We start from the raw sequence: 25,277 nt of genomic DNA on the forward strand, positions 1-25,277 counted from the left end.
TATTCCCAAACAAAATGAACTACAAAAAAAATTTATTTTCTAATATTTTAGGACGTGCTAGTTCCAAAGACAGAGTCTGGCAGTGTATTGAATTTGCAACGCTGTGGTCCCAAACACCAACATTAGCTCTTAATCAAAATGTAGGATTCTACATTTCAGCTAAAATGGCATTCTGGTAATATAATTAATTCTGGTAATTATAGTGTATTTTATTTATTTTATTCTTTTCTCTTATGATCATGCAGTTCCAAGTCTTTGAAAATATGATCTTTTAATAGCTTCATCACCTCTTTTTCTCTCACATAACTGCAGCTTATAAAATAAAAAATACCTATTACAGGATTTCATCTTGAACTTGTTCGATGCACTCTCTGAATTATTCCATACAGCTTACAGACTCCATATAGAAAATCTGTCTTTCACTTCCCTACTCAAAACATGCTTATGCATCATACTGAATGAGATCATGATCACCCATCACTCACTATTCTGTGCACTATCCTATACATGTGTTTGATAACTTCCTGTCATCATCTTACACAATAAAATCTTTCCTCATATCATATTCTTCAAACTACATCCCCTATTCAAGCGTCACTTGTTCAACCTGTTTTCATACTCCACATCCTACAGTTGTGATACAATCTGAGATACTCTCCCTCTGGACCATCTCCAGCATTTCCCTGTCTTCTAATTAGGATGGGTTGTAATATTGTCACTTTTCTGATCATTACCTTATACAAAGGTATAATTATCTTATTCCTCTCAGAATTCTTCACAGTTGTTGGTATGTGTTACCTAAATTTAAGCTAAATCCCTAAGCTCTTTTCTTGACACTCCAAGCATAATACTGTCCATATTTCCTTTCTACTGATGGATCTCCTCCCAGCCAAATGCCTAGTCTGACTGAATAAATGAAATAATCTTTGTTGGAATTAGGGTATTCATTCCCAGTTATGCACAAAATTCCTGACTGCATCCAAGCCTTTGTTCTTCAACAAGTATGCCAAAGCATTCCAAAAAAAAAATCAGCATATTTTAAATGACTCAATTCAGAAACCCCAGCTTCACACTAAGCCTACATTATGGCTCTCAAAGTCTGTTAAAAAAAAAAAAAAACTTGAAAATATAAATCTTATCTTGAAAGAACAAAAAGACCAAATGCAAAAAAACTTACCCTCTACTTAAATGGCGTTTGACTCCTAGTCTCTGGCTATTGCTATTGGTGCAACTTCTTTCTTTTGATGCTTCCACCTCACTCCCATTCTGGACAGTATCACAATAACATTACCTAAAGATAAGGCTGACTTCTTGGCATTAGTCTTTCCTCCAATTCATGTAGAGATGATCAAGAAAAATCACTTCTCACTTTACCATGAACTATTCACCACCTACATTCTCTGATCATTCACTAGAAAGACATCAGTGGTATCCATAGTAATTTATATATTAATAAGTCTCCTGATCCAGATGGTATCCCTTCAATTGTGCATCAGGAAATGTTATCCAGAATTAGCACCCATCTTATCATCTCTATAAACTGGCATACTTATTTGGCATCTACCCAACAGAATGGAAGTAAGCCTTTATCCACATTGTTCCTAAAAAGAGGAGTTAGCCATCAAACTTTCATTCCATTACCCTCTTCTCGAATATTCTCAAAATTAGTGGAGAAAGTCATTAACAACTAACTCCTTCGTTGCACTCCTCTAAGCCCACCAGTTCATTAGTGATCACCGTAGTGATAGCAACAGACTATCAAGCCAAGTTTACCCGCATTTGGAAAGGTTTGGAGAAACTGTTATGATCACCCTTGACATTCCTAAGACATTTAATCAGGTCAGCTTTGTTACTAAACTACCATCTCATTTTTTTCTTTTTTCAATTGAAGGTGAATTAACTGATCTCATACAGAGGTAGCAGGGTTTTTTCCTCCAAGAATCTCAGGTTTTTCATCCCACATACAGACAAATCGGCCTTCAGAACACATTCAATTTACAGACAAAAAGAAAACTATTGTTGGTGATGATGGACAGTAGATGGTGTTGATGGTAGTAGCATGTTAGGAGAATTAAGTAGTAGTGGAGAGGGCTAGATGTATTGAACTCCCTTGAGGTGTCATGTAATAATAATAATAATATCTCATGATCTCCCTCCTATCCTTTTTTATTAGGTCACTATTCACCCCTCTGATGTTCACCATTTTTTCATGGTAGATGAATTCCTCCTATGAGTTTTTTTGTCACAGTTGGGGTACACCAGGGCTGTTCATTTGCCTGCCCTCTTATTCCAATACATTAATGACACTCCACTTTCTTCCTATTCATTAATTCGTAGTATTCATATTTTTTATTGATGACAGTACACATCATTTTCCTTCAGCAAACCATGCAGTACTCAAATGATTCAAGCTTCAAGATCTTTCATTCCAGTACAGTGGAATAAATCCTTATTCATTTGCTTTTTCTACTGTATTACTTGGATCAAAAGGAAAAAGTTGAAAGATCTGTATAAAGAGAGGAGCTGGTTTGTAAAAAACCGATGCAATGGTATAGAATGTAGCAAGATCATTAGAAACATTAACATAGAGATAGAACTGGAAAGGCAGAAACAAGTAAAAGAAAGAAATTTTAAGATAAGAATACAACAGCATTAGTAGATAGCCCTTCAGCTGCATTCTTCATAGACAATTTACAAAATTTCGCGAAGAAAGGACCATCACTCAAATCTGTGTTGATGGAGAAGACATGTCCACCACTAAAGACATCCTTGACTCCTTTCAAAAACACTACAAAAATCTGTTTGAAGACAATAGTACTGTTGGAAATTATAAAGAATGAAAGACAAAAAAATTCCCAGGACCTGATGGTGTAGGGATAGCACTTTATCGTCAGGTCTGGAATTTTATTCTACCCATTCTAGTTACACTATTTAATTCCTTTCTCTCATCAGGACACAGACCAAGTCAATTTGTAGCAAGCCATTCTGTGCTCATTCCTATACCTAATAGAGATCGCACCTTAATCAGCAGCTGGAGACCTATTTCTCTATCTAATACTTCCTACAAGATATTTTGATATTTTTCTGCATTATCAATAACAGGCTCAAAGTGGGAATGAAATATATAATTAAAAGCACAGAGGTGTATAGAGTACCAGGTCGAGTAGTAGAATTTAATCTATTTCTGCTTAGTTAACATGAAAAGCAATCGATGGCAGTGCTATCAATAGACCTTAATCAAGCATTTGATAATGTCCAGCATTCCTTTTTATTCCATATCCTCCAGCAAATTGGTGTAGGTAAAAGACTGCTATCTGTTATCAAAGGAGCCTATGCCAATTCAACCCATAGTTAATGGGTTCCTGTCAGACCCAGTAAAAATTCAAAAAGGTGTCAAGCAAGGTTGCCCTCTCAGTCCACTGCTCTTTGCATTGGTTCTTGAACCTTTCTTACAAGTCAACAATACACATGCTGTGTGAGGAATAACAATTCCTTCAACTAAAAAAAGAAAATAAGGTATTAGCATATGCCAATGATGTAGTTGGAACTTTGAAGGATAATGATTACATATATATATTTTTTGGTATTTTGGAAAAATTCAGCAAAAGCAGTGGATTAATTATTAATGCAGAGAAGACAAAACCTTATGGAAAATGGGATCTTGGAGGCATTCATTTTGGACTAACCCCAAAGAGAGAGAACCCCTCATTATACTTGGAATTCTCTTCTCCACTTACCCAATATTGCCATTCCAAGAACTTGGAAATGTTAGAAGACTGGAAAATAGGGCTACTCTCCTTTTCTTTCTGAAGTCATAGTACTCAAAACCATAATCTTTCCTGCTGAGTTGTACATAATAAATATTACAGACATCACAGAAGCTGAAGAAAAGCAATTATATAGTAAACCTCTGAAATTTTTTTTGGTCTAGCCAATACCAAGAAGTTAAAAAGGAATTTCTTCAACTATCAACGAAGCACGGAAGATTTGGACTTCCTGTCTTAAAATTCTGCTATTTAAGCAATACAGCTTCAAAAATCCATAAGATATTGCAAACTAATTACGCATGTGCAGACATTCTCCAGTACTGCTTGGGTTTTCATCTCTTCCTGTTTGGAGTTAATGATTATAAAGGTCCAGAAGCTGAGATTGTTCCTGCATACACAACACTCTATGCTTAACTCTAAGACTGCTAAAACACTCTGGAATTGACATTCTTTCCATTAAAAAAAGTAAAATTTGGTATAAAGAAATCTTTAATCTCTTTCGCTGTGAAGTTCCACAGTTAGGTACTAACAACAATATTTTGTTTCATAACTTGATGAAGTTCCAAGGGTACCCTAACAGGAAGGATCTTGCTTGGAGAATTGCATATGGTTGCCTTCCAGACAATGCCATCAAATGGAGGTACTTTAACATCGGAGATCCAATCTGTGACATCTGTTACCAATTGGAAACAGTAGAACATGCATTCTACAGCTGCCCTCTTGCTCTGCATATTTGGAACAGATTATGTAATGTGTTGGGCATGCCACTATTTACAACAGAACAGGTTATTTTTTTACAATACCCACCACCACCACCTATCAGCAATGGGAAGAGAATTTTTGATTTTTATAATTAATGAATTAAAATATCATTTATGGAAGTTTAGAAAAAAACATAGATTTGAAAACCAGCAATATGACATCCAAATGTTTTATAATATTGTATTATGGAAATTTTATTATCCAGTCAGACGTTTTTTGTATTTAGAAAGAAGAATTCTAGGAGATATCTAATTTATCACTAGATGATGTAGAACACCCACATTATGCAATATTCACCAGGGGAAGATAAAATTCTGTCTATTCTTGCTATGAGAGGTTTTTTTAAATAGTTCCATCCTCTTAATTCAATGTAGTCTTATAGTCAAATGACTGGAGAGCAATCTCAGGCAGAGAAGGCCACTCAAGACAGTTAACCCAGATGGGACTAACCACCTGGGTATCAGTCATCTTTGCACTTTAGTTTCAATTGGTTTTTTGGTTGTTCATCTATATGAGATTGGTAAAAAAGAAAAACTGATAGCCTTTGGCTATATGATGATATAAAAGAGCTGAGGCCTTTTCTCTCTCTCTCTCTCTCTCTCTCATGCTATCTCTCTGTCTTTTTTTCCTCTTAATACTATCAGGTTCTCTTGCACCCCTATACTAACTACTCTAGGCCTATGATGAGCAACCCTTTACTTTTTCACCTCAATAAAAGTTGAAACCGGTCTGGGTAGTGACACTTTCTGTAATGCACAGCATCATACATGTCTGTAAGGATATGTGCTTTGCATTATGGGATACTAAGGTATGTGATGTGAAGTCATTAGCTTCTATATACGAGTTGCTGCAGTCCTGAAAATACTTCAGGTGTAAACTTTGTTTGCTTACAGTTGGATAAAGGATTAAACCAAGTATATAATTTATTGGTATCTTTAATTTAAAATATAAGTTTTAAATTATATGATTTAGAGTTTTTTACTTTATTATTATTTAAAGTTTTTTACTTTAAATCATGGAGAATCTAAGCTAGATCCAATGTACAGTCTGTGGATAATAAATAATAAATTACACAATAACCACAGTAATTAACTTTAATGAAATGAAATATAGTCTGTGGGTAATTTGCAGTTTGGGAATGTGTAGTTAAAAGTATAAATTAAAGATGCCAAGAATTTATATTCTTAGTTTCATCCTTTATCCAAGTATAAGTTTGCATGTGAAGTCATTTCATGACTGGGCTACTTGTATATAGAGGCTGATGACTTCACATTAATTGCCTTAGTATCCCATAATGCAAAGCATGTATCCTTATGGACATGCATAATTCTATGCATTATGAGAAAGGCCACTACCCAAACTGGTTTCGACCTTTATTGAGGCCTTATCAGTGATAGTCAAATCCAGAAGTGCCGTGCTTTATGGGATGCTAAGGTAATAGATGTAAAGTCATTAGCCTCCATATACTGTACAAGTAGCCCAGTCGTCAAGTGACCTCACAAGAATATAATCTCTTGGCATCTTTAATTTATAGTATAACCAAGTGAAAAAACTTTCTACATCTGTACTTAAAAGTAATATTTCAGTATAGTTTGTAGTATTCTTTGTGTAATGTTGAAGTATAATGGGAGCAGCCATAGCTCAGTTTGCCAATGGCCTGTCACCAAGTTTCTCTCCCCCCCACAACACACCCATTTCAGGACTACATTTTACACAGCATGCTACAGAATTTTGTGGTATGCAGCATGTACACATCCCAGTAGCCAGATATGTGTCAGATAAGAGATCAGGGAGTGTGCATGTCTGTGGGAAATGCAGAAAATAGGAAGAACTTTGTGATTTAGAAATTAACATAATGGACCTCAGCAGTGTTACATCAGAAACAAATGAATACTGACTGAGAGAGAGAAGGAGAGACAAGTAGCGCGATTCAGGGAGAATAATGAGTTGAATGTGAATCAAACAATAAAAGTAAGGAGTATAGTAGGTTTGAAACATCATGAAGTTTTCGAAGATGGTGTTAATTGGGAGGATGAATGTCAAGCAAGAGGAGCAGGTAGTTTGGAAGGGGAAAGAATAGGAGAAACAGCAAAAGAGATAGAATGAGAGAAATGTGAGACAGTGCTCTTACCAGCACTGTGTCACATTTCAGGAGATGACAGGACAACAGTTACGTGGAGAAACAAAGAAAGAAAATGTTAGATGAGAGTAAGGGATGCAGGTGAGCAAGTAAGAAAGAGAGCAGTAAGAGGTGTGATGTATGGAGACTTGATGGAATGCGTGAGGAGTGTTTGCCTGGAGTAGTGGCAAGGGAGGTGAAAGAATGGATGAAATGATTGCGATAGTGGGCACAAATTACTTGAGAGGCAATATGAATCAGGTGGCAAGAGAACTGAAGTACATGCTTGAGGTTGTACAAAAGAAGATCGAGAGAGGGAAGATAGTGAGTGTGTTACCCAGGTATGATAATGCAGAGCTGTGGAGAAGAGCATCAATAATGAATAGCATAATAACCAGAATGTGTCAAAAGAGAGGATAGGATTATGTGGATGCTTGGAGAGCATTAGAGGACAGAAAATTATATGCGGGAGAGGGCTTGTATTTGAATGGACTTTGGAAGGGCATATACATATGGAGAGAATGGAATACTGTTCTTGGAACAAGTCTGTTTCAATGCAGGGAACCAAGAATTATCAGGGAGAATGGTAGCAGGGATGGCCTCTTGTGAGAATGGGTGCTTGTGAAATGAATAATGAAATGAATAAGATGAAAAAACAAGAAACTGAGACATGATGTGAAAAAAAAAATGACAAGGTAAGGCAGGCTTCAGTGAATTTCACAGCATAATTTTGATTTGGATTTTTTTGTTTGTTTTAATTTTATATATATCTTTTAATATGTAATTATACAAAGCATTTTTACAACTTTAGGTCAATGGATATAAACATAGTTAAAGATCCTCGTGTGTTTGAGAGATGGTACAGACATGCATCACAATTTTCACATGAAACTCTGGACAACTACTGGGCTTTGTGTGGTGCCATATCCATGGTTCGGATTCATATGCAGCTTATTAAAATACAAGATTCTTTACCATTTTGTACTTCAAAAACAGATATAAAAGTAATTGAAAAGGTACGCTTTTTTCCCCCAATCCTATGTGTATATAATATGATTAGCTGTAGAATCTGAGTCTTGATAAAATGACATTAAATACTGTTGACAAAACCCTTTGGTCAGAAAGACCCAGGTTCAATTCCCATTCATGATATGAGGAACCATTACTGGTCTCTTTCGACTAAATATGAGTTAGCCAGTCTCATACGGAGGTAGAGGGTTTTTCACCCAGAAACTTGTGTTTTTTGTCCCTCAGAACAGACAAACTGGCCCTGTGAACACAGACAAAAGACACTCCTGGAATAAGCACTAACTAACACCTATTCCATAGGATTTTGGTTCCAAACACCTACACTGTGAACTGTGGATCTACGTGTGAGCATAAATCCACAACAACAATATATTATTATTATTATTATTATACAGGTATCTCTATGGGGGCAGAAGATTCACTGTGGGAGATCCATTATTCACGCACAATACCTATTATACCTCTCCTTAAACTCGTTCACTGACAAAGCACTCACAACAACCTCTGGTAACTCCATTCACTACCATCCAAGCCAAAAATCTAGTCCTAAACACTCTTGCTAACCACATTCCTGCCATGTACTGAAAAAAGTCTTCAGTGTCAGTTCTATAAAACCCTTTTAATAACTTGCATGCTTCTATCATGTCTCCTTTTTTTTTGCCTATCAGCTAGTTTTTAAACCCTCAGACCATCAATCAATTCTCATAGGGAGTATTCCATAAACTTGCCACAATCTTTGTCACTCAGCTGAATCCTCTGCGCCACTTCTTCCTCACAGAATCTAGGTGTCCAGATCTGCATGCAGTAGTCCAGATGGCTCCTTATTAAAGCCTCATATAGCAGAATAATAACCTTGCTATCCATACTTGTTGGTGTGTTCTTCAACAATCATGTAATCTGATGTGCAGTTTGGACTACACATCAGATATGCCCTCTAAACTTCAACTCTCTGACCACAATTACTGCCCAAATCCCTGGCTTCATTAGTTTTCTGCAGTTCATTTCCATCAATATAGTACACAGCTCGTGATCTCTTCTTCCCAAAGTGCATCACCCTACACTTAGCCACATGAAACTAGTAGCCATTTACCATTGCCCATATTGCTAATGTATTTAAGTCTTTCTGCAGGATTGCTGCATCACCTTCATTTACCATAGCTTTTCCAAGTTTAGCATCATTAGCAAAAAACTGAATATTTCCTGTTAAATCATTTCCTATATCATTGATGTATAAATTAAACAACAGATGACCAAGTACTGAGTCCTGTGGTAACCACATGTCACCTGCCTTCTTCTGGACTCAACTCCTTCATAAACCATTCTTTATCTGTCCATTAGCCACCCTCTAATCCAAATCACTAGATTCACATTCATCCTCATTTGCTCCAATTTATGCAACAGCGTTCTATGTGGAATCCTGTCAAATGTCTTTGCAGTAATCCTTTCTTTTATCCAACTCCATTAACTCTCTTGTCAGCTGTCATCTCCTTCCAGGAGGTTGACTACCATGAGCTTCCACCATGTACAGTTTTGTGCTTCTCTTTTGCATTCTTCATAGGACAAAAAGGTCCAGTCCTTAATATTTCCCATCCAATCTGTTCTTTGTCTTCCTCTTCTTCTTTGTATCATTCCTTCTAGAAGTGTTTTTTTTAGGGATTCGTGCCTTAGTATGTGACCAAGGTAGGTGGTTATCCCTTTTCTTAATGGTTTTCAACAGATTCCTGTCTTCTTCAATCGTCTCTAATATTTCTAAATTAGTTTTTTTGACAGTCCATGGGACGCTAAGAATTCTTCTGAGGATCCACATCTCAAAGTCTTTTAGTTTATTTTCACAATATTTTGATATTGTCCAGATTTCTACTCCATATAGCAGTGTTGACCATACGTAGCATTTGGACAGCCTAATTCTTGTTTTTGTGTGAATTTCCCTTCTTGAGGTCAGAATGTTTTTCATGCTAATGAAGGTTGATCTAGCAATTTTTATTCTTCTTAATATTTCCTTATCACACTTTCCATTATCTGTAATTAGTTGACCTAGATATAACTCTCTACTTGATCTAAAGTATTTCCTCTGATCTTAATATTTATATTGGGTATTTTCCCTTTTTCTCTTGTTACAGCATGGTTTTGGTTTTTTTGAAGTTGAAATTAAGTCCATATTTTTCACTTAGCTTCAGTGTCTCTTCTGGTAGTTTTGAAGATCTTTTTTTATTTTCAGCTAGCAGTACTGTATCATCCATATCTTAAGTTGTTTATATTCCTGCCTCCTATGCTGACTCCTTTAAATTATTCTAATTACTAGAAGATATTTTCAGTATAGAGGTTAAACAATATAGGAGAAAGAAGCTTTGTCTGACACCCTTCTTTACTGGGAATTCCTCCAAGATTTCTCCTGATATTTTTATTGAGGCAGTTTGCTCCCAATATAGATTTATCAATATTCTGGTATCTTTACCATCTACTCCTAAATTTCTGATGCATTTGATTAGTTGTTCATGTTGTATATTGTCAAAGGCCTTTGTGTAGTCAATAAAACATAAGTAGACTTCTTTCTGCTTCTCCGGATATCTTTCTATAATAGTTCTAATGTTGAGTCCTTCTCTAGTGCCTTATTTTCCTGGAAACCAGATTGTGTTTCATTAATTTCTATTTTGATTTTATGGTTATTTGTTTCTAGGAGATGATATATAACATAACTTTTGCTATCTGACTGATCGTTCTGTATTCTTCACATTTGATTGTCTTAGATTTTTTAGGTATTGGTAAGAACGTTGAGTGCTTAAAATCTTTTGGCAGGTGTCCAGTTTCGTATATTTTGTTACATATGCCAGTCAGTAATCATATAGCCTTATCATCTAAAGCCTCTAGATATTCTGCCATAATTCCATCCATTCCTGGAACGTTTCCTGGTTTTGGTTTCCTAATGGCATTTGTTACTTCCCAGGTAAGAATAGTAGGCCCCTCCAAATCTTCTTGCATTGGCTCATCTATTCTGTCATGATTGTAGAGTTCCTTTGAATTCTTCCTCTATTCCTTTCTCTACCCATCTATCCCTTATTTTGTCTTTCTCCATTAGGATGTTTCCACTGGTATCTTCAATGCAATGAGAGCCTACCATTTTGCAAGATTGGTTTGTTAGCTCCCTAACTTTTTCATGAAGTTCTCTGGTTTTGTGCTTTTTTGTCCAGAAGTTCAATTTCTTTGCATTTGTTGTTGAGCCATAGTTCTTTTGCAATCCTACATTCTTTCCTGATCTCCTTGTTTAAGTTCTTGTATTCAGGATGATTTTTGTGTTTCTTTCTTTCCTTCATCATTTTGAGTATCTTGTCATTCATCCAGGGTTTACTCATTTTCTTCTCAAATTTGAGAATTCTTTGTTTTACTGCCTTTTTTATGCCCTCTTTAAATTTTGCCATCTATCCTCAATCTCATCTTTAGGGTAAGGATACTTGGTGGGATCAGGAACATTAACAGCAGTCGATTGCACCGGTTCCTTTAAAAATTTATCTTGTATTTCTTGATTTTTAAGGAGCCAAGACATATTTTTCTATGTTTAGAGGTTTCATTGTTTTCTTTAATTTTATTGCTGCTTTAATGACCACAGGGTTGTGGTCTGATCTAATATAAAAACATACCCCTGAGTATGTTTTTGCTTGTAAGATGTTATTCTGGAATCTTTTTTTAATCATTATATAGTCAATCTGGTTCCTACAGCTGTCTCTGGGACTTTTCCATGTGTAAAGTCTTCTAGGAGGGTGACTAAATAAAGTATTCGCTATTACCAGATTGTTTTCTTCACAGAACTGTATTAATCTTTCTAAATTGTGGCTAAATAAAGTAGTTGCTATTACCAGATTGTTTTCTTCACAGAACTGTATTAATCTTTCTCCTCTTGGATTTCTATGTCCCAGGCCCTGGTTTCCCATGCAGGAAGAGATCTTTTCTGAGCTACTTTAGCATTTAGATCTCCCATAACGATAGTTATGTCATCTAATTTAGCGTTTTTTTAGTGCATTTTGAATGTCTTCATAGAAACATTCTACATCTTCATCTGGGTAATCAGAAGTAGGTGCATATATTTGGACAATAAAAATATTAAAAGGTTGAGCTGCACATCTTTTTAATGCAATTATCCTGTCACTTATGGGCCAAAATCCAAGTAAGGATTGCACAATCTTATTTTTAGTACAAATGCTACTCCATTCCTATGACTGTCTCCACATGAGTATATAATTGAATGGCTCTTTCTGTTTATTTTTCCATTATTAGTCCATTTGACTTCACTGATACCAGCAATGTCAATTTTCATTGCTTCAAGTTCTTGTATAATGTTATCTAACTTCCCAGCTTCATATAAGGTCCTTACATTCCAAGATGCAAGCTTTAAGAGAAGATTCTTGATTTTCAGATGTGAAGGATCAGGAGATATCCTCCTTGGAAGATTTAAGGTATCTTTATCATATGCTGTTTTCATAGTATCCACCTTACGTTCCCCAAGTTTCTTTCTCTTCTTCCCTGTAATGTTTCCAAGAGACAAAAGTTGCAGAGGGTCCAACCTTGTCTCTATTGCTTAAATTCAACATGGTTCTCTGTTTCATGGTTTACTATGGAAGGTTATGTGGTGAGGTTCCTGTCTCTTCCACTGTGACTGGCCACATCTCTGTTTTCTGTCGAAGTGTGCCCAGACTATATCACATAGTTTGCTGTCATGCCTTCATTACCATTGTCAAATTAAATTTTGGTCATCTGCTAACTCAGCCATTCCAGTCTTCAAGTACAACAAGGAGAAGACACTCTCCTTCACTACAGCATAAAATGCTGATACACTCACTTAGTTTTGCATGCCAGTCGAGGCACGGTCGCAGGGTGTGGCTTCTGGTGCAGTGCACTCTCTACCAGCTACTTGGAGCCATAAGTGAGAGTTGTATGAGCAGTGGAGACCAATTCCACCCAGCCACCAAATATTTTGATGCGACTGCTGAGCAGGCAGAGGTGCTACCCCTACTACCCATACCTTACACCCCATTACACTCCATTAACTCTTTATTATAAAAAGTAAGCACATTACTAAGGTAAGACTTATCCTTCACAAAATCCTTTGTCCCTTATAGAGTATCATATCCTATCCACTCAGTCCTGAATTCTGTCTTTCACCAATTTCTCCAATACCTTAACCCCCCCACTCCTGAGATGTTGATTGGCCTATATTATTATTATTATTATTATTACACGACACCTCCAAGGAGTTCTAAGACTCATCGAGGGAGGGAACCTACTCTACATCTCTCTGTCTTCGTCACCATCTACACAAGTGCCATCTATTGCCTACCAGCACCACTAGTATTTCCAGAGACAATCACAAACATCCATTCCCATGGTGGGATTTGAACCCACAGCCTTTTGGCTGGAGAGCAGATATGCTAACCATATCCGCTCTCCATTAATTTGCTACTTCTGTCTTGGAGACTACTCTGTCACCTTCTCAGTACTGAGAAGTACTCAGGCTTAAATTAAACAGCATCATCATCATCAAATTCCTGCCATGTACCCTCAAGGGGTATACAGGAATAGATAGTACTACATGAAAAATTTACATCATTACTAACTTCCTATCTAGAATTTTCCTCCAAGCCAGCCTGTTACCTGTCAAGCCTCCAACATTATCAGATCTTATATTTCTATCTTCTACCTACGGCACTTTTTTACCGTATCAATCCACCTATATCTTTGTCTTCCTCTGGGTCTGATAATTACCTTGCACGTTTTTGTAATACACAGGCAGACATGCTATCTAATCCCAAGGCTGTGTTCACATTGAGGTTCTGATATATTTTGAGCACCTCCTGTGATTATGGCAAGCTGACTCCTCATCTTGTCATAATCACCTGCTTTGTAATTCCACATATGTCTCTTCTTAATGAAAATTTTGCACATCTAGCAATCTCTCAAGTCAAGATTACATGATCACTCTCCTCAAGTGAAGGCAACAGAGCTAAATGGGCAACTGTTAAGTTCTCTGATGCTGTGATCAAATCCAGCACTCTCAAACTTCATATCCCCATCCATTACATGCTGTTTCAGGTAATTATCTCTTAATAGCTGTATAAATTCCATTCCTTCCCTCCCTATGACCATTCCTACTCCCAGTCTATGTCCCCATAATTGAAAACTCCCCCCATAATAATTACTACACCTCCACTCCCTTGTGTTAATTTGCCAATGCATTCACCTACATTCTCATATATACTCCCTGGATTACAGAAGCAACAATTACATATTTTGTCCTATTGGTCTATCTCAGCAGTTAACCTTGAATGAACTGCCCTATGCTTTCCTGTCTTCCTGATGTACTTCTCTGTTTGGTTTCAATTCCTCTGTGATCATTAGCAAAACCCCTTCTCCCATCATGTTTCTTCTATCCTATCTAAAGATATATCTTTTGAATTCTACTCCTATGATTATGATATCCTTGGTTAGCCAAGTCACTAATACCTATAACTTTTAGCTTAGTTCAGCTAACTAATGCCCAAAATTCCTCACCCTTATTTTGAATGTTTCTGGCATTATTATGCATAACCTGTGATACTCCCTCCCCTTTCATCCTACAACTTCCTTACACCTTATATTGTGTATCACACTAAAGCAGGCTAAGCAACATAATATGAACTTAATTAACTAAATAAAAGCATAGCAATCACATTGTAGTAGAATTTCATTATTAAATCTCTGCATGGCAGTTTAATAAAGAATATAAAGATAATTTAAAAACATTTACATTTTTTTTCAAACCCATTGGCATTAATATTAGTATAATTTCCTGGGCATCTCCACAGTCAAAGACATTGTAGGAGGCCCACCCTAACCATTGTTTGCACAGAACCCATCATACCTCTCCTTGAATGCATTCACTTATGAAACACTCATGACCATCTCTGGTTGTGAGTGTTTTTATCACTGCTTCAACAGAAACATAATTTGTTTCTGTTAATCAGCTAGTTTTGAAGCCCGCAAACCGTTAAACTCTACTCTTAGGGAGAATTCCACAGAAAACTACAATCTTTGTCACTCACCTATAGATCATCTCCACCACTTTTTCATTCCCATGAAATCCAGGTGACCAGATCTGTGCACACTACACCATACGTGGCATTATTAAGCCCTATAAAGGGGAATAATAACTTCCCTATCCCTTCTTGCCAGCATGTTCTTCGAAAACTACATAATCCTACATGCTGTTTTGACTATCTTTGCAACATTCCCTCTAAGACTCAACCCCTATCATAATTGCTTCCAAATCTTTCATCAGTTTTGTTCAATTCATCTGCTCCAGTATATGCAACTCTGTTGCATATATTGGAGCAAACGGGTATGGATATGAATCTGGTGATTTGGATTAGAGGGTGGCTAAAGTCATCCTTTAATAAGCATCCATTTGCTATTGTTCTTCCTAGTATTACATCATCAGCAAACTTAATATTTCCTCCTTAAATCATTTCTTGTATCAATGATGTATAAATTAAACAGCAGAGGACCGAGCACCGAGTTCGTTGGTACACCACTGGTCACCTGCCTTCTCCCAGACTAGCTCTCCCTATACATCACTTTTTTGATATCTGTCCATTAGCCACCCTCTAATCCAAATCACTAGATTCATATCCATACCCGTTTGCTCCAATATATGTAACAGAGTTCCGTGTGGACTCCTGTGAAATGATTTTGCAAAGTCCAGCAGTATCACTGTGTAGCAATTTTCTTAATCCAGTTCAATTGTTACCTTATTATAAAAGCAAGCACATTACTAAGGCAAGACCTACCCTTCATGAAACCATATTGTCCCTCATAAATTATCATATTTCTAATTACCTAGTCTTGAATTCTGTCTTTTACCAACTTCTTCAATACCTACCACCATTCCTGAAATATTGATTACTCTACTTATGTCTTGTAGTCTCCTTAATGCAGTGAAATATTTTGCCCTCTTTCCACTCCCTAGGTACCTTCCCAGAGCTGAAGTGGAAATTAAACAGCTTGAGCCGAGGTGACATCAATTCTTTTGCACATTCTTGTAATACACAGGCTCATATATCATCTAATCTCATGAACATGTTCATGTTAAGGTTCTGCAATATTGTAAGTATCTCCAGTTCATGTACCTTTGTTTGCACATCAATGTCACATCTGTAACTGTAATATTTTCACCCAGATGGTATACACCCTTGCAAAATGATCACATCAGCTGATTTGTTTGCTTCTTTTACCTCCCTAACATCAGCAGTTATTAAATTCATACTTCCATAGTCGCTATTCCTTTTACTTGCCACACTGAAAGAACTTTTTAGGATTTCTTTTCACTTCATTAGTCATATTCCTCTCATAATTAACTTTGGCCTTCCTTACCATACATTTCACTCTTCATGTATGTTCCTTGTACTGCTTATGTACTTGTCTGTCACCCTTTTCTTTATATACTCTACAACTCCTACAACTTTTTCTACAACTCCTGCTTAATCATTCTGCTCAACCATTTAACTCCTACCACATTTATCCTCCTGATTCTGAATATATAGTCTGATATTGCTTTCTTCAAATATTTCTTGACCATCCCATGCACTCCTCTCCCCTTCCAATTCTTATGTCACTGCTCTTAGCTAATTCCTTTTATCATAATTATCTGCTTTGTACATTTGTAACTGAAAATTTGGCAATATCACATGATTGTTTTCCTGAAGCACAGTGTTGACCACATTAGTTAGTGCTAGGTTCTCTGATGCTATGAAAAAATCCAGCACTTCCAAACTCCAAGTCCAGCTGCGTAAATTCTGTTTCCTTTCCTCCTTATGACCATTCCTCCTTCCAATTTGTGTTAACATAGTTGAAGTTAACCATAATAATTACTTGTCCTGTACTCAGTGCGCTAATTTTCCACTGCATGTCATCTGCATTTTCCCTTATATCCCTATTCTTTTCCTGCTGTCCTCTCTAAAAACACTCTACAATTTCCATTATATCCCTTTTCATCCTCCATCAAAAGTCTCACTGATGCTTATAACTTTTGGCCAAGTTGAGCTAATTCCTCTTATTTTGAATACTGGCATTTACTAATCCCAGAAATATTCAAAAGTACTTAAAATTATTATTACATAACACCACCACGGAATTCATTGGGGGGGGGGGGGGGATAGCACTTTACATTACACAACCTACCATCTATACCAGTTAACCCATGACATATCTGCCCAAAGTGGCACGTATACAAATTTTTGGTCACATTTAGGATACAGTGCATCCCAAAAAAAATAAAAAATTTCAAATTTTGAAACATTATCACTCTAGGAATCCATCTTGCGTTGTAACATGTGCACACCCATTCTCTTTGTCAGGTATGTAGTGATGTCACACCATTCAGTAAACAGCTGTATTCCTACAGAGATTTGTTTTAAGATCAGAATGGTGAGATATATTGACAAAATTGTGATTACATTTGTTTATGAAGGATTTTATTTAATACTTTATTTTTATTTAATAAAGCATCTCCAAAATGTCTTTCATTTCATTCTTTTATCATTTTTATTATTACAGTTTTTTCAAGTAAAACATTTATGAGAAAAACAATGATATACTGTGCAAAATTCAGAGGGACACATGGATTTACTCAATTATGGCATGCATGCCCCCTTAAAATGGTTTACCATCCTTGATCTGCATGGTGCACAATCCACTGTCCCCACTTTGCCATCTGATTGATTAGTTTCATCTGTGCCTTTAGGATGAGTAGAGTCCCCCTAATGAAGGGGGACTCTACTCATCCTAAAGGCTACTCATCCAGTCCCCCCAATTCACAATGAATTGTATGTGGCCTGTTCATCACTTCTTTCTGTATCCCCTAGGGGTAGTATTCATGACTGTAATTCGTGTCTGTTCACAGGGCTGGTTTGCCTGTTCTGGGGGACGAAAAATCCGAATTTGGTCTAATCTATACCGACTGAGCTACAGAGGCTCTACTTTGCCATCTACTGCCCATTAATAATAGTTTTGTCTGTTAATTGTGTACGTATTCTCTGGCCAGTTTGCAAGATGAAAAACCTGAGTTTATAGGAGGGAAAAAAGACTGCTACTACTGTATGAGATTGGTTAATGTACCTTCAATTGAAAAAGTCCATATAACGATTCCTCTCATCTGACAAGAAGACCTAGGTCTTTTCCAATTGAAGGGAACATTCCTGTTGTTCTTCCAACTGTACTATGGAAATGCTGCCTAAAAATAGATTCACCTTATATATAGTTAACACATGATAAAAAAGATGCAATACAAGTACATCATCCAATTTTTCAGCATCCTTGGTTCCAGAGCCTTCCTGGTTATCTGTTTTGCCAGACCACCAGATGTTAGATAATAATAATTCATCAGTCTATCTCTGCAATAAATACATTAGTACATTTATAAATGATACAAGTTTATCAATACAGTAACATATAGATAAAATCAGGTTTATTATTTGCTGTACCTACAAAGAATTGATTAAATCATGTAAAGTTAATGACATTTTCATCTGGAAAATTATAAAATCAAGATAGGCCAAGAATTATCAATTTTCAAGGATTGTCAGTTATCAAGATAGGTCATAATGCCATAATGTTGATGCTTATATTTTCTCCCTGGTAACAAACCCAAGTACCTCTATTATTATTATTATTATTATTATTATGGGCGACTCCAAGGAGTCCTTAGATTCATTGAGGAGGGGGAGGCCCTAAACATCATGTCAAAAACTATCCAACATTTGTGCAGTATCCGTCATACTTTGCTTTGAACTCATTCACAGTCATGGCACCCACAACAGACTCTGGCAACCTATTCCACTCAGTCACTAATCTCTCCAAGCAAAAAACCTAATTCTAGCACCCTTGCTAACTACACTCTTACTCAGTTTCCATGGATGACCCCTAGTTCTCCCACCAACACACCTATTCTGAAAAATTTCCTCTGAATTAATCTTGTAAAAACCCCTCAGTAATTTGTGTGTCTCACTCATATTGTCCCTTTTTCACCTATCAACCAGTTTCAGTAACCCACAAATCTTCAACTGTTCTCATAAGGTTCATTCCATAGGCCTGTTACCATCTTGGTCACTCACCTCTGGATCTTCTCCACCCCATCCTCATCACCAAGAAACCCTGGCATGCATTTGTCAAGATGGGGGGTGGTCTTATCAAGGCTCGATAAAGAGGAATAATAACTTGCTTGTATCTGCTCATCAAAGTATTCTTCAGTAACCAAATGATTTGATGAGCTGCTTTTGCCACTTTTGCTAGGTGTCCGATAAACTTCAACTCCCTATCCACTAATACTCCCATATCTCTGGCTTTGTCAATTTCCTGGAGTACAGTTCCACCAATGTGGTATACAGCTGTTAATCTTTTCATCCCAAAATGCATAACCCAACATTTTGCACATTAAATTGACATCCATTCTCCTTTGCCCAGTCTGCCAATCTGTTCACATCATCCTGCAAAATTTTGACATCATCTGTATTAACTATTGCTTTACCCAATTTTGCATCATCAACAAACAACTAAACAGTTCCTCTCAGATACTTTCCTATATCATTAATAAACTAATTATTATTATTATTACTTTCATCCCAAGACCCCATGGTGTCAAAGACTCATCCAGGAAACCCTTTCATCATACCACACCTTAAACACACTGGAATTCTCTGCAGATGCAACACTTTCAAGCAAGATTCCAATCATTCACAACTCTGCATGCAAAAAACCTGCTTCTCGCTCCCCTGCTCACACCCCTCATACAGCTTCCAGAGATATCCTATAGTTATCCCCTGATCTCCCACCATTTGCTGTAAAACCTTTCTATCATTGATCCTATAACAACCCCCTTACTAACTTGTAAGTCTCTATCATATCACCCCTCTTCTTCCTCTCCACTAGACTCTGTAAATTGCATCTTCTCAACCTTTCCTCATATTCAACATTCCAAAGATCAGAAACTACCTTAGTACGTCATCTCAGGTGACCAAATCTCTGCACAGAAGTCCATGTGTGGCTTAATTAAAAGCCTTATACAATGGAACAAGAATCTCCTCACTTCTACAAATCAGTGTCCTCTGCATCATTCCCAGAATTCTTTGTGTTGTCCTCACAATTTTGGTAATGTGTCCCCCAAATTTCAGATCCTTATCTACTATCACCTCAAGATCTCTTATTTCCTCCACCTCCAACAATATATCCCCATTAAGCATAAATTCTACATCCCATCTTTGTTTCCCAAATTTTAAAACCTCACATTTTGCAACATCGAATTCACATTCCCATTTCCATGTCCATTCACTCAATTTATTCAGATCTTCTTGTAATGCCACAACATCTCTACTCTTCTCAGTTTGTCCCAACTTTGCATCATATGCAAACAACTGAATATGTACATTCAAATCTTCACCAATATCATTAAATATAGGTTAAATGGCAATGACCCTAAAACAGACCCCCTGAGGCACACCACCAGTGACTTTCCTCTTCCTGGATATTGCTCCCCCATACACAAATTCTGATATCTATCAGATAGCCAGTCTCCAATCCAATGCACTAATCTAATATCCAATCCCATCCACTCTAGTTTGATCATCAACTTATCATGCAGTATTATATCAAAAGCCTTTGCAAAATCTAAGTATACTTCTCCTGTGTATCCACTTTGTGTATCCACATCTCCTGTGGATACACAAATGCTATACAAATACAGCAGCTTATCCCTGGATCTATAGCTAGTTCCATTGACACCACTTATTTGATGTGACTTCATCATGCTTAACTTGAGCCGTTTCTTTTTCTTCTTATTCATCTTTGAACTTTCTTGAGATCCAACTTTTTTCCCTTGATCCCAAGTCATCCCCCTTCCCTTTTTGTCTAAACATGCATTCACATCCTCTTGGATCATCTACCTTTCCACACTGTGTTCCTGTCCACTCTGAGCCTCCCCGTTTCCCTGTCTTTCTTGCACACCTGTTCTCTCATTCTCTCTACACTCATGCCACTCACTTCTTCATTCACAACCACCTCTTCAATCGCTCCTGTCTTTCTCTCCCAGCAGCAGTCTCTCCAAGCGACTCACACCAAAATCACTAAAATGCAGTCCTTTGCTCCTATACAGTTCACTTCATCCTTTAAACTCATTCCATACCTTAACCAACTGCATTCCTTTCTTCTCACACATTTCTGCTAACATAATGCTTACTCTCTGCCTCATCTCATTACTGTCATACCTGGGCAGCATGCTTACTACTTTCTTGTAACACTATTCTCTTTTATCTGTCTCAACAACCTCCTGATATCCAATCTGACATGTTCTTTGTTTTCAGTCAAGTCATTTGTACCTATTACAACTACCAACTCTTTTGCTTGCTTACTTTTCATATCTAATCCCTCAATCACTCTACTCATTCTACCTCCAGTTAAAACATACTTTATGCATCCTCTCATGCAGCACACCTTTAATATTTGAATCAACATACAATGCCACTCGCAGGTCTTTCATTACCTCTTTTATACCAACATAATTTGTTTTCATCATTTTCACTCTTTCATACATATCTCGAATTCTCTTAACTTCATTCCTCATCCGTTTCATCTCTTGCCTCATCTTAAGCAACTGATGTTTCGAATCTTGCATCACACTTTCGCTCTCATTCATCCTTTCAAACCTTGTGTCATACACGCGTTCAGAATCAATGCCACTTGCCACCTTATCTGTAACTGTACTTTGTTTTGTAACTTCCATCACATTTGCATCACTTTTGACTTTCTTATCATCGATTGTTAAGTTTCTCAGATCGCTCATTCTTTTCTTTAAAACTTTTTTAACATTTTTTCGCTGCTCTTTTACACCGTCCTTTTCTATCAGGCAGGCACTCATCCTCCTTGCGGCATTCTCGCTACTAATACTTTCAGTTATCAACATATTAGCACTCATTAAATCCTCATTTGACTCACACTTTGCACACACCCTCCTTCTATCCGCCTTAAATATCCACAATATATTTATATAATCAAATGAGTACATATAGCACACATTTCATGAACCGACTCAAATCGAAACTGAATTCCTGCATGGACAAAGCAGCCGATATCTTTCCTTCATCAGTTTCTATACTGAGCTGTAATTTCAAAGAATTTGTAAATAAACTTAAACAAAAAATCCCACCCACTAATAATGCTGCAAATGCACGACTTTTACAGCAACTCTTACTCATGCATACACACTTATATATTATTAATTATTTCAAAAAACTCATCTCAAACAGGAGCCTTCTTTACACACCGCTACTTTTTTGCGATACTAGCGACACTAAGTCCAATTAATTAATGATCCAGGAACAGAACCCTGCAGCATACCACATCGTAGGCCTTCTTTTGGACTCTACTCCTGAATAAATTACTCTCTGATATCTCTCCAACAACCACCCTCCTATCCATCTCATCAACCTATATCCATCTTTATGTCCTGCAATCAGATTCCATGTGGTATCCTGTCAAAGACCTTTGCAAAGTCCATCAGTGTCATTCTAAACTCATTACCTTCATCCAACTCAGCTGTCACTGTATTATGTTATAAAACGTTAGCAAGTTACCAAGGCATGACCTATCCCTCACAAAACGTTGCTGTCCCACCCCCATACAGTATCCCATTTCCATCTATCCATTCCTGTATTTTGTTCTTGATCAACTTCTCCAATACTTTGACAATAACTCCTGATTTGCTGATCGGTCGGTAATTTGCTACATCAGTCTTGGAGCCTCCTTTATGCAATGAAACTAATCTCCCCTCTTTCCTCCCCATTGGGACTGACCCAGAGCTGAGACTTAAATTAAACAATATGGTCAAGGGCACTGACAATTCCCCCACTGACCCTTGTGGTAGTCCATTATCCAGTGTGTTTTGTTTACTTTTGTTCTTGTCCATATACACTTGGAACAGGCGGTTGCTTAGCATGTTATCGATTAGTTTTGCTATCATTCTGCATGGGACTGCACAGAGCAACTTTCAGACTGCAGCATGCCTCCAGACTGTATCATAAGCTGTGGTAAGATCTACAAAAGCTACAGCTGTTTTCTGGCAGGTTGGTAGCCTGCCTCTATATGTGTGGTGAGTGACAGAACCTCATCACAGCAGCTTCGTTTATGTCTGAATCCAGCCTGTTTCACTGGGACTTGTTCTATTATCTTAGGGGCAATTCTATTAAGGATGAGCCTGTCTAAGAGCTTATAACAGGTGCTAAGCAGGAAGATTGGTCAGTAGTTTTCTGGTTTGTTGTTAGTTTTTCCTGGTTTTAAGATGGGGATAATTTTTGTCCTCTTAAACTCTTTTGTAAGCCTACCAGTCTGGAGGATGTCAGAGAAAAAGCAAGCCAACCACTGTCGAGCTTTTTTTTGGCCTGTCTTCAACAGGAAATCAGGATGAATTCCATCTAAACCTGCAGCCTTGCCTGGTTTCATATCCATTAGAGCAGTGTTAATATCTTCAAGAGTGAAGGGTCATGAATATAGAGGGTCTGATGGTCTGTTATTTTTCAAATATGTAAGTTCTCTTGAAGAGTGTGTTGTTTGTCCTTGGTGGTATATCTTGACGTGTTGACAATATGTCATGCATATTGGTTAGGTGAAATAGCTGATTGTTCCCGGGCAGTCAGGGTGCCATGACCTAGTTTTCTGAGAAGGCTCCATGCTTTTCAGCTGGAGTGCCGAAAATCGAGTCTTTCTACTGTTTCAGTCCATTTCTTCTGTCAGCTGGTGTCAAGGTTGTGAATGAGTTCATCTGCAATGTCAAGATCGCCACACTCTAGATATTCTTAATACAGTTTATTACTATCATCATCCCATCCAGGGATATATTCCTTCTGGAAGCCTCTTGGTATGGTTTTCTTACCTACAGCTAAGACAGCTCCCATGAATCTCTTGAAATTACTGTTTGTTGAAGGGATCCAATGGACATATTTGTCAAGACAGGCAGCAAATGTATCCCAGTTGGCTTTCTGGAAGTTCCAGCGGGGACGTTGGATGGATTTGAACAAGGGGTACCTGCAGACCTACCTTTAATATAATTGGTCTATGTTGGCTTCGGGGAAAGTTGGAGAGAACTCTTCTCGATGTAGGTAATGGTCGTCCATTTTTGTCTTGAGTGATGAAGCAGAGGTCAGGGTTGACTCCCTGTTCCAAGCTGCTGACCTGAAGTAAGATCTCTATCTTTTGCATCAAAATTAGGTGCATGTTGTGAATTTCTGCCCATTCATTCAAAGTCTCTCTGCATTCATTGTTGGAAGCATATTTCCATAGTGTGTGGTGGCTATTAAAGCATCGCAGGGTGGCTGTGCACTGGTAGAACTTGTGGAGACCACAAGAGGGCAGTGGGTTTATACACGTTCGTAATGGTTATGTTCCCTATCATAGTTGTTATCAGATGCATGCCACCGACAATGCTGGTTGTAATGAGGTGGGAATCTTCTAGGGTACTACGTACATAGATGGCAAGGCCATGTGCATGATGGTAAGTGGCACCAATGATAATGTAACCAGGAATTCAGCCCCTGTGGTGGAGCTGATCCTCATCCTTACAGTGAGTCTTGAATAAGAACAACGTCGACATTAGATGAAAAGCGAAACGGCTATTTTTTTTCTGGCGAGGTTGATAAGTTAAGGGGATAAAAATTCCTTATTGTTTTTCAGACAATAAGCGAAACTAAGATCGAAAACTACGATCTGAACATTTCATGACGACGAACTGTTGGCAGATCCAAGCGTAAGTGACCACTTGGTAGTGCCACACCATGGCAACTCGTTGCAAAGGTGGAGCAAGATCCCTCACTATTCTTGATATTTTCTCATAATGTAAAAACACACAGCTCCTAGGAGATGTAGTAGTGTTTTACATTATGAGGAGAGGTTACTACTACTCATGGGTAGTGACCTCTATCAATCTTACCAAGTCTTATCAATCTCACATATGCTGGTATTTTGTTGTAGATCAACAATGGTTTTATACACAGAATATTCACAGAATATTCATTTTTATTCAGGAATAGATATTTTTTACTGTCTGTTGTTTCTGAAGACTAGAATAAAAATGTCTCTATATACCATTAAAAAACTTTGCAACCTCAACAGATGCTATACTGCACAAGCAAAAGAAAAAACAATTAGTATTTTTCTCCTAACATCCAGTTTCAAATTTTCAGTTACAGAAACATGCGTAACAACTGTTTGTAATATACATTGGATACAAAAAGCACTCAACTCATGACGAGTGACAACGTTCGATTGAACTGGTTGATACAATAACCAATCACAGACACTAGGTGCTGAGTGAGCTCAAAATTTTAGCTCACCCAGCCCCGCCTTCTCAGCAGTTTAAAAATATTAGAAAGCTTAGAATTTGACCTATCTTATCGAGGAGACCAAATGTGTATGAATTTTGAAACCACACCTGGACTATTAACGTGAATGTGATGCAGTGTTTATGTGGGAAAAAGTACCTTCTTCACGAAGCACTAATGCTTTATTACCCTCCTGAAAAGGAAAATGAAGCATTA

The 25,277-nt window shown here is 37.4% G+C and overlaps 1 protein-coding gene across 1 annotated transcript in view; it reads left to right on the forward strand.

Moving 5' to 3' along the window:
- LOC150097283 (uncharacterized) overlaps window positions 1-25,277 on the forward strand; it is a 172,254-nt gene that overhangs the window by 141,578 nt on the left and 5,399 nt on the right. The window contains exons 7-8 of the mRNA XM_090407636.1: window positions 52-175; window positions 7,460-7,664. Coding sequence (XP_090263762.1) covers window positions 52-175; window positions 7,460-7,664 — 329 coding nt within the window. The remainder of the gene's footprint in view (window positions 1-51; window positions 176-7,459; window positions 7,665-25,277) is intronic.

Source organism: Typopeltis vanoorti, chromosome 17, assembly GCF_054136105.1.
Source record: "Typopeltis vanoorti isolate ZY-2024b chromosome 17, IOZ_Tvanoo_1.0, whole genome shotgun sequence".
In the NCBI taxonomy this organism is placed as follows: Eukaryota; Metazoa; Arthropoda; class Arachnida; order Uropygi; family Thelyphonidae; genus Typopeltis; species Typopeltis vanoorti.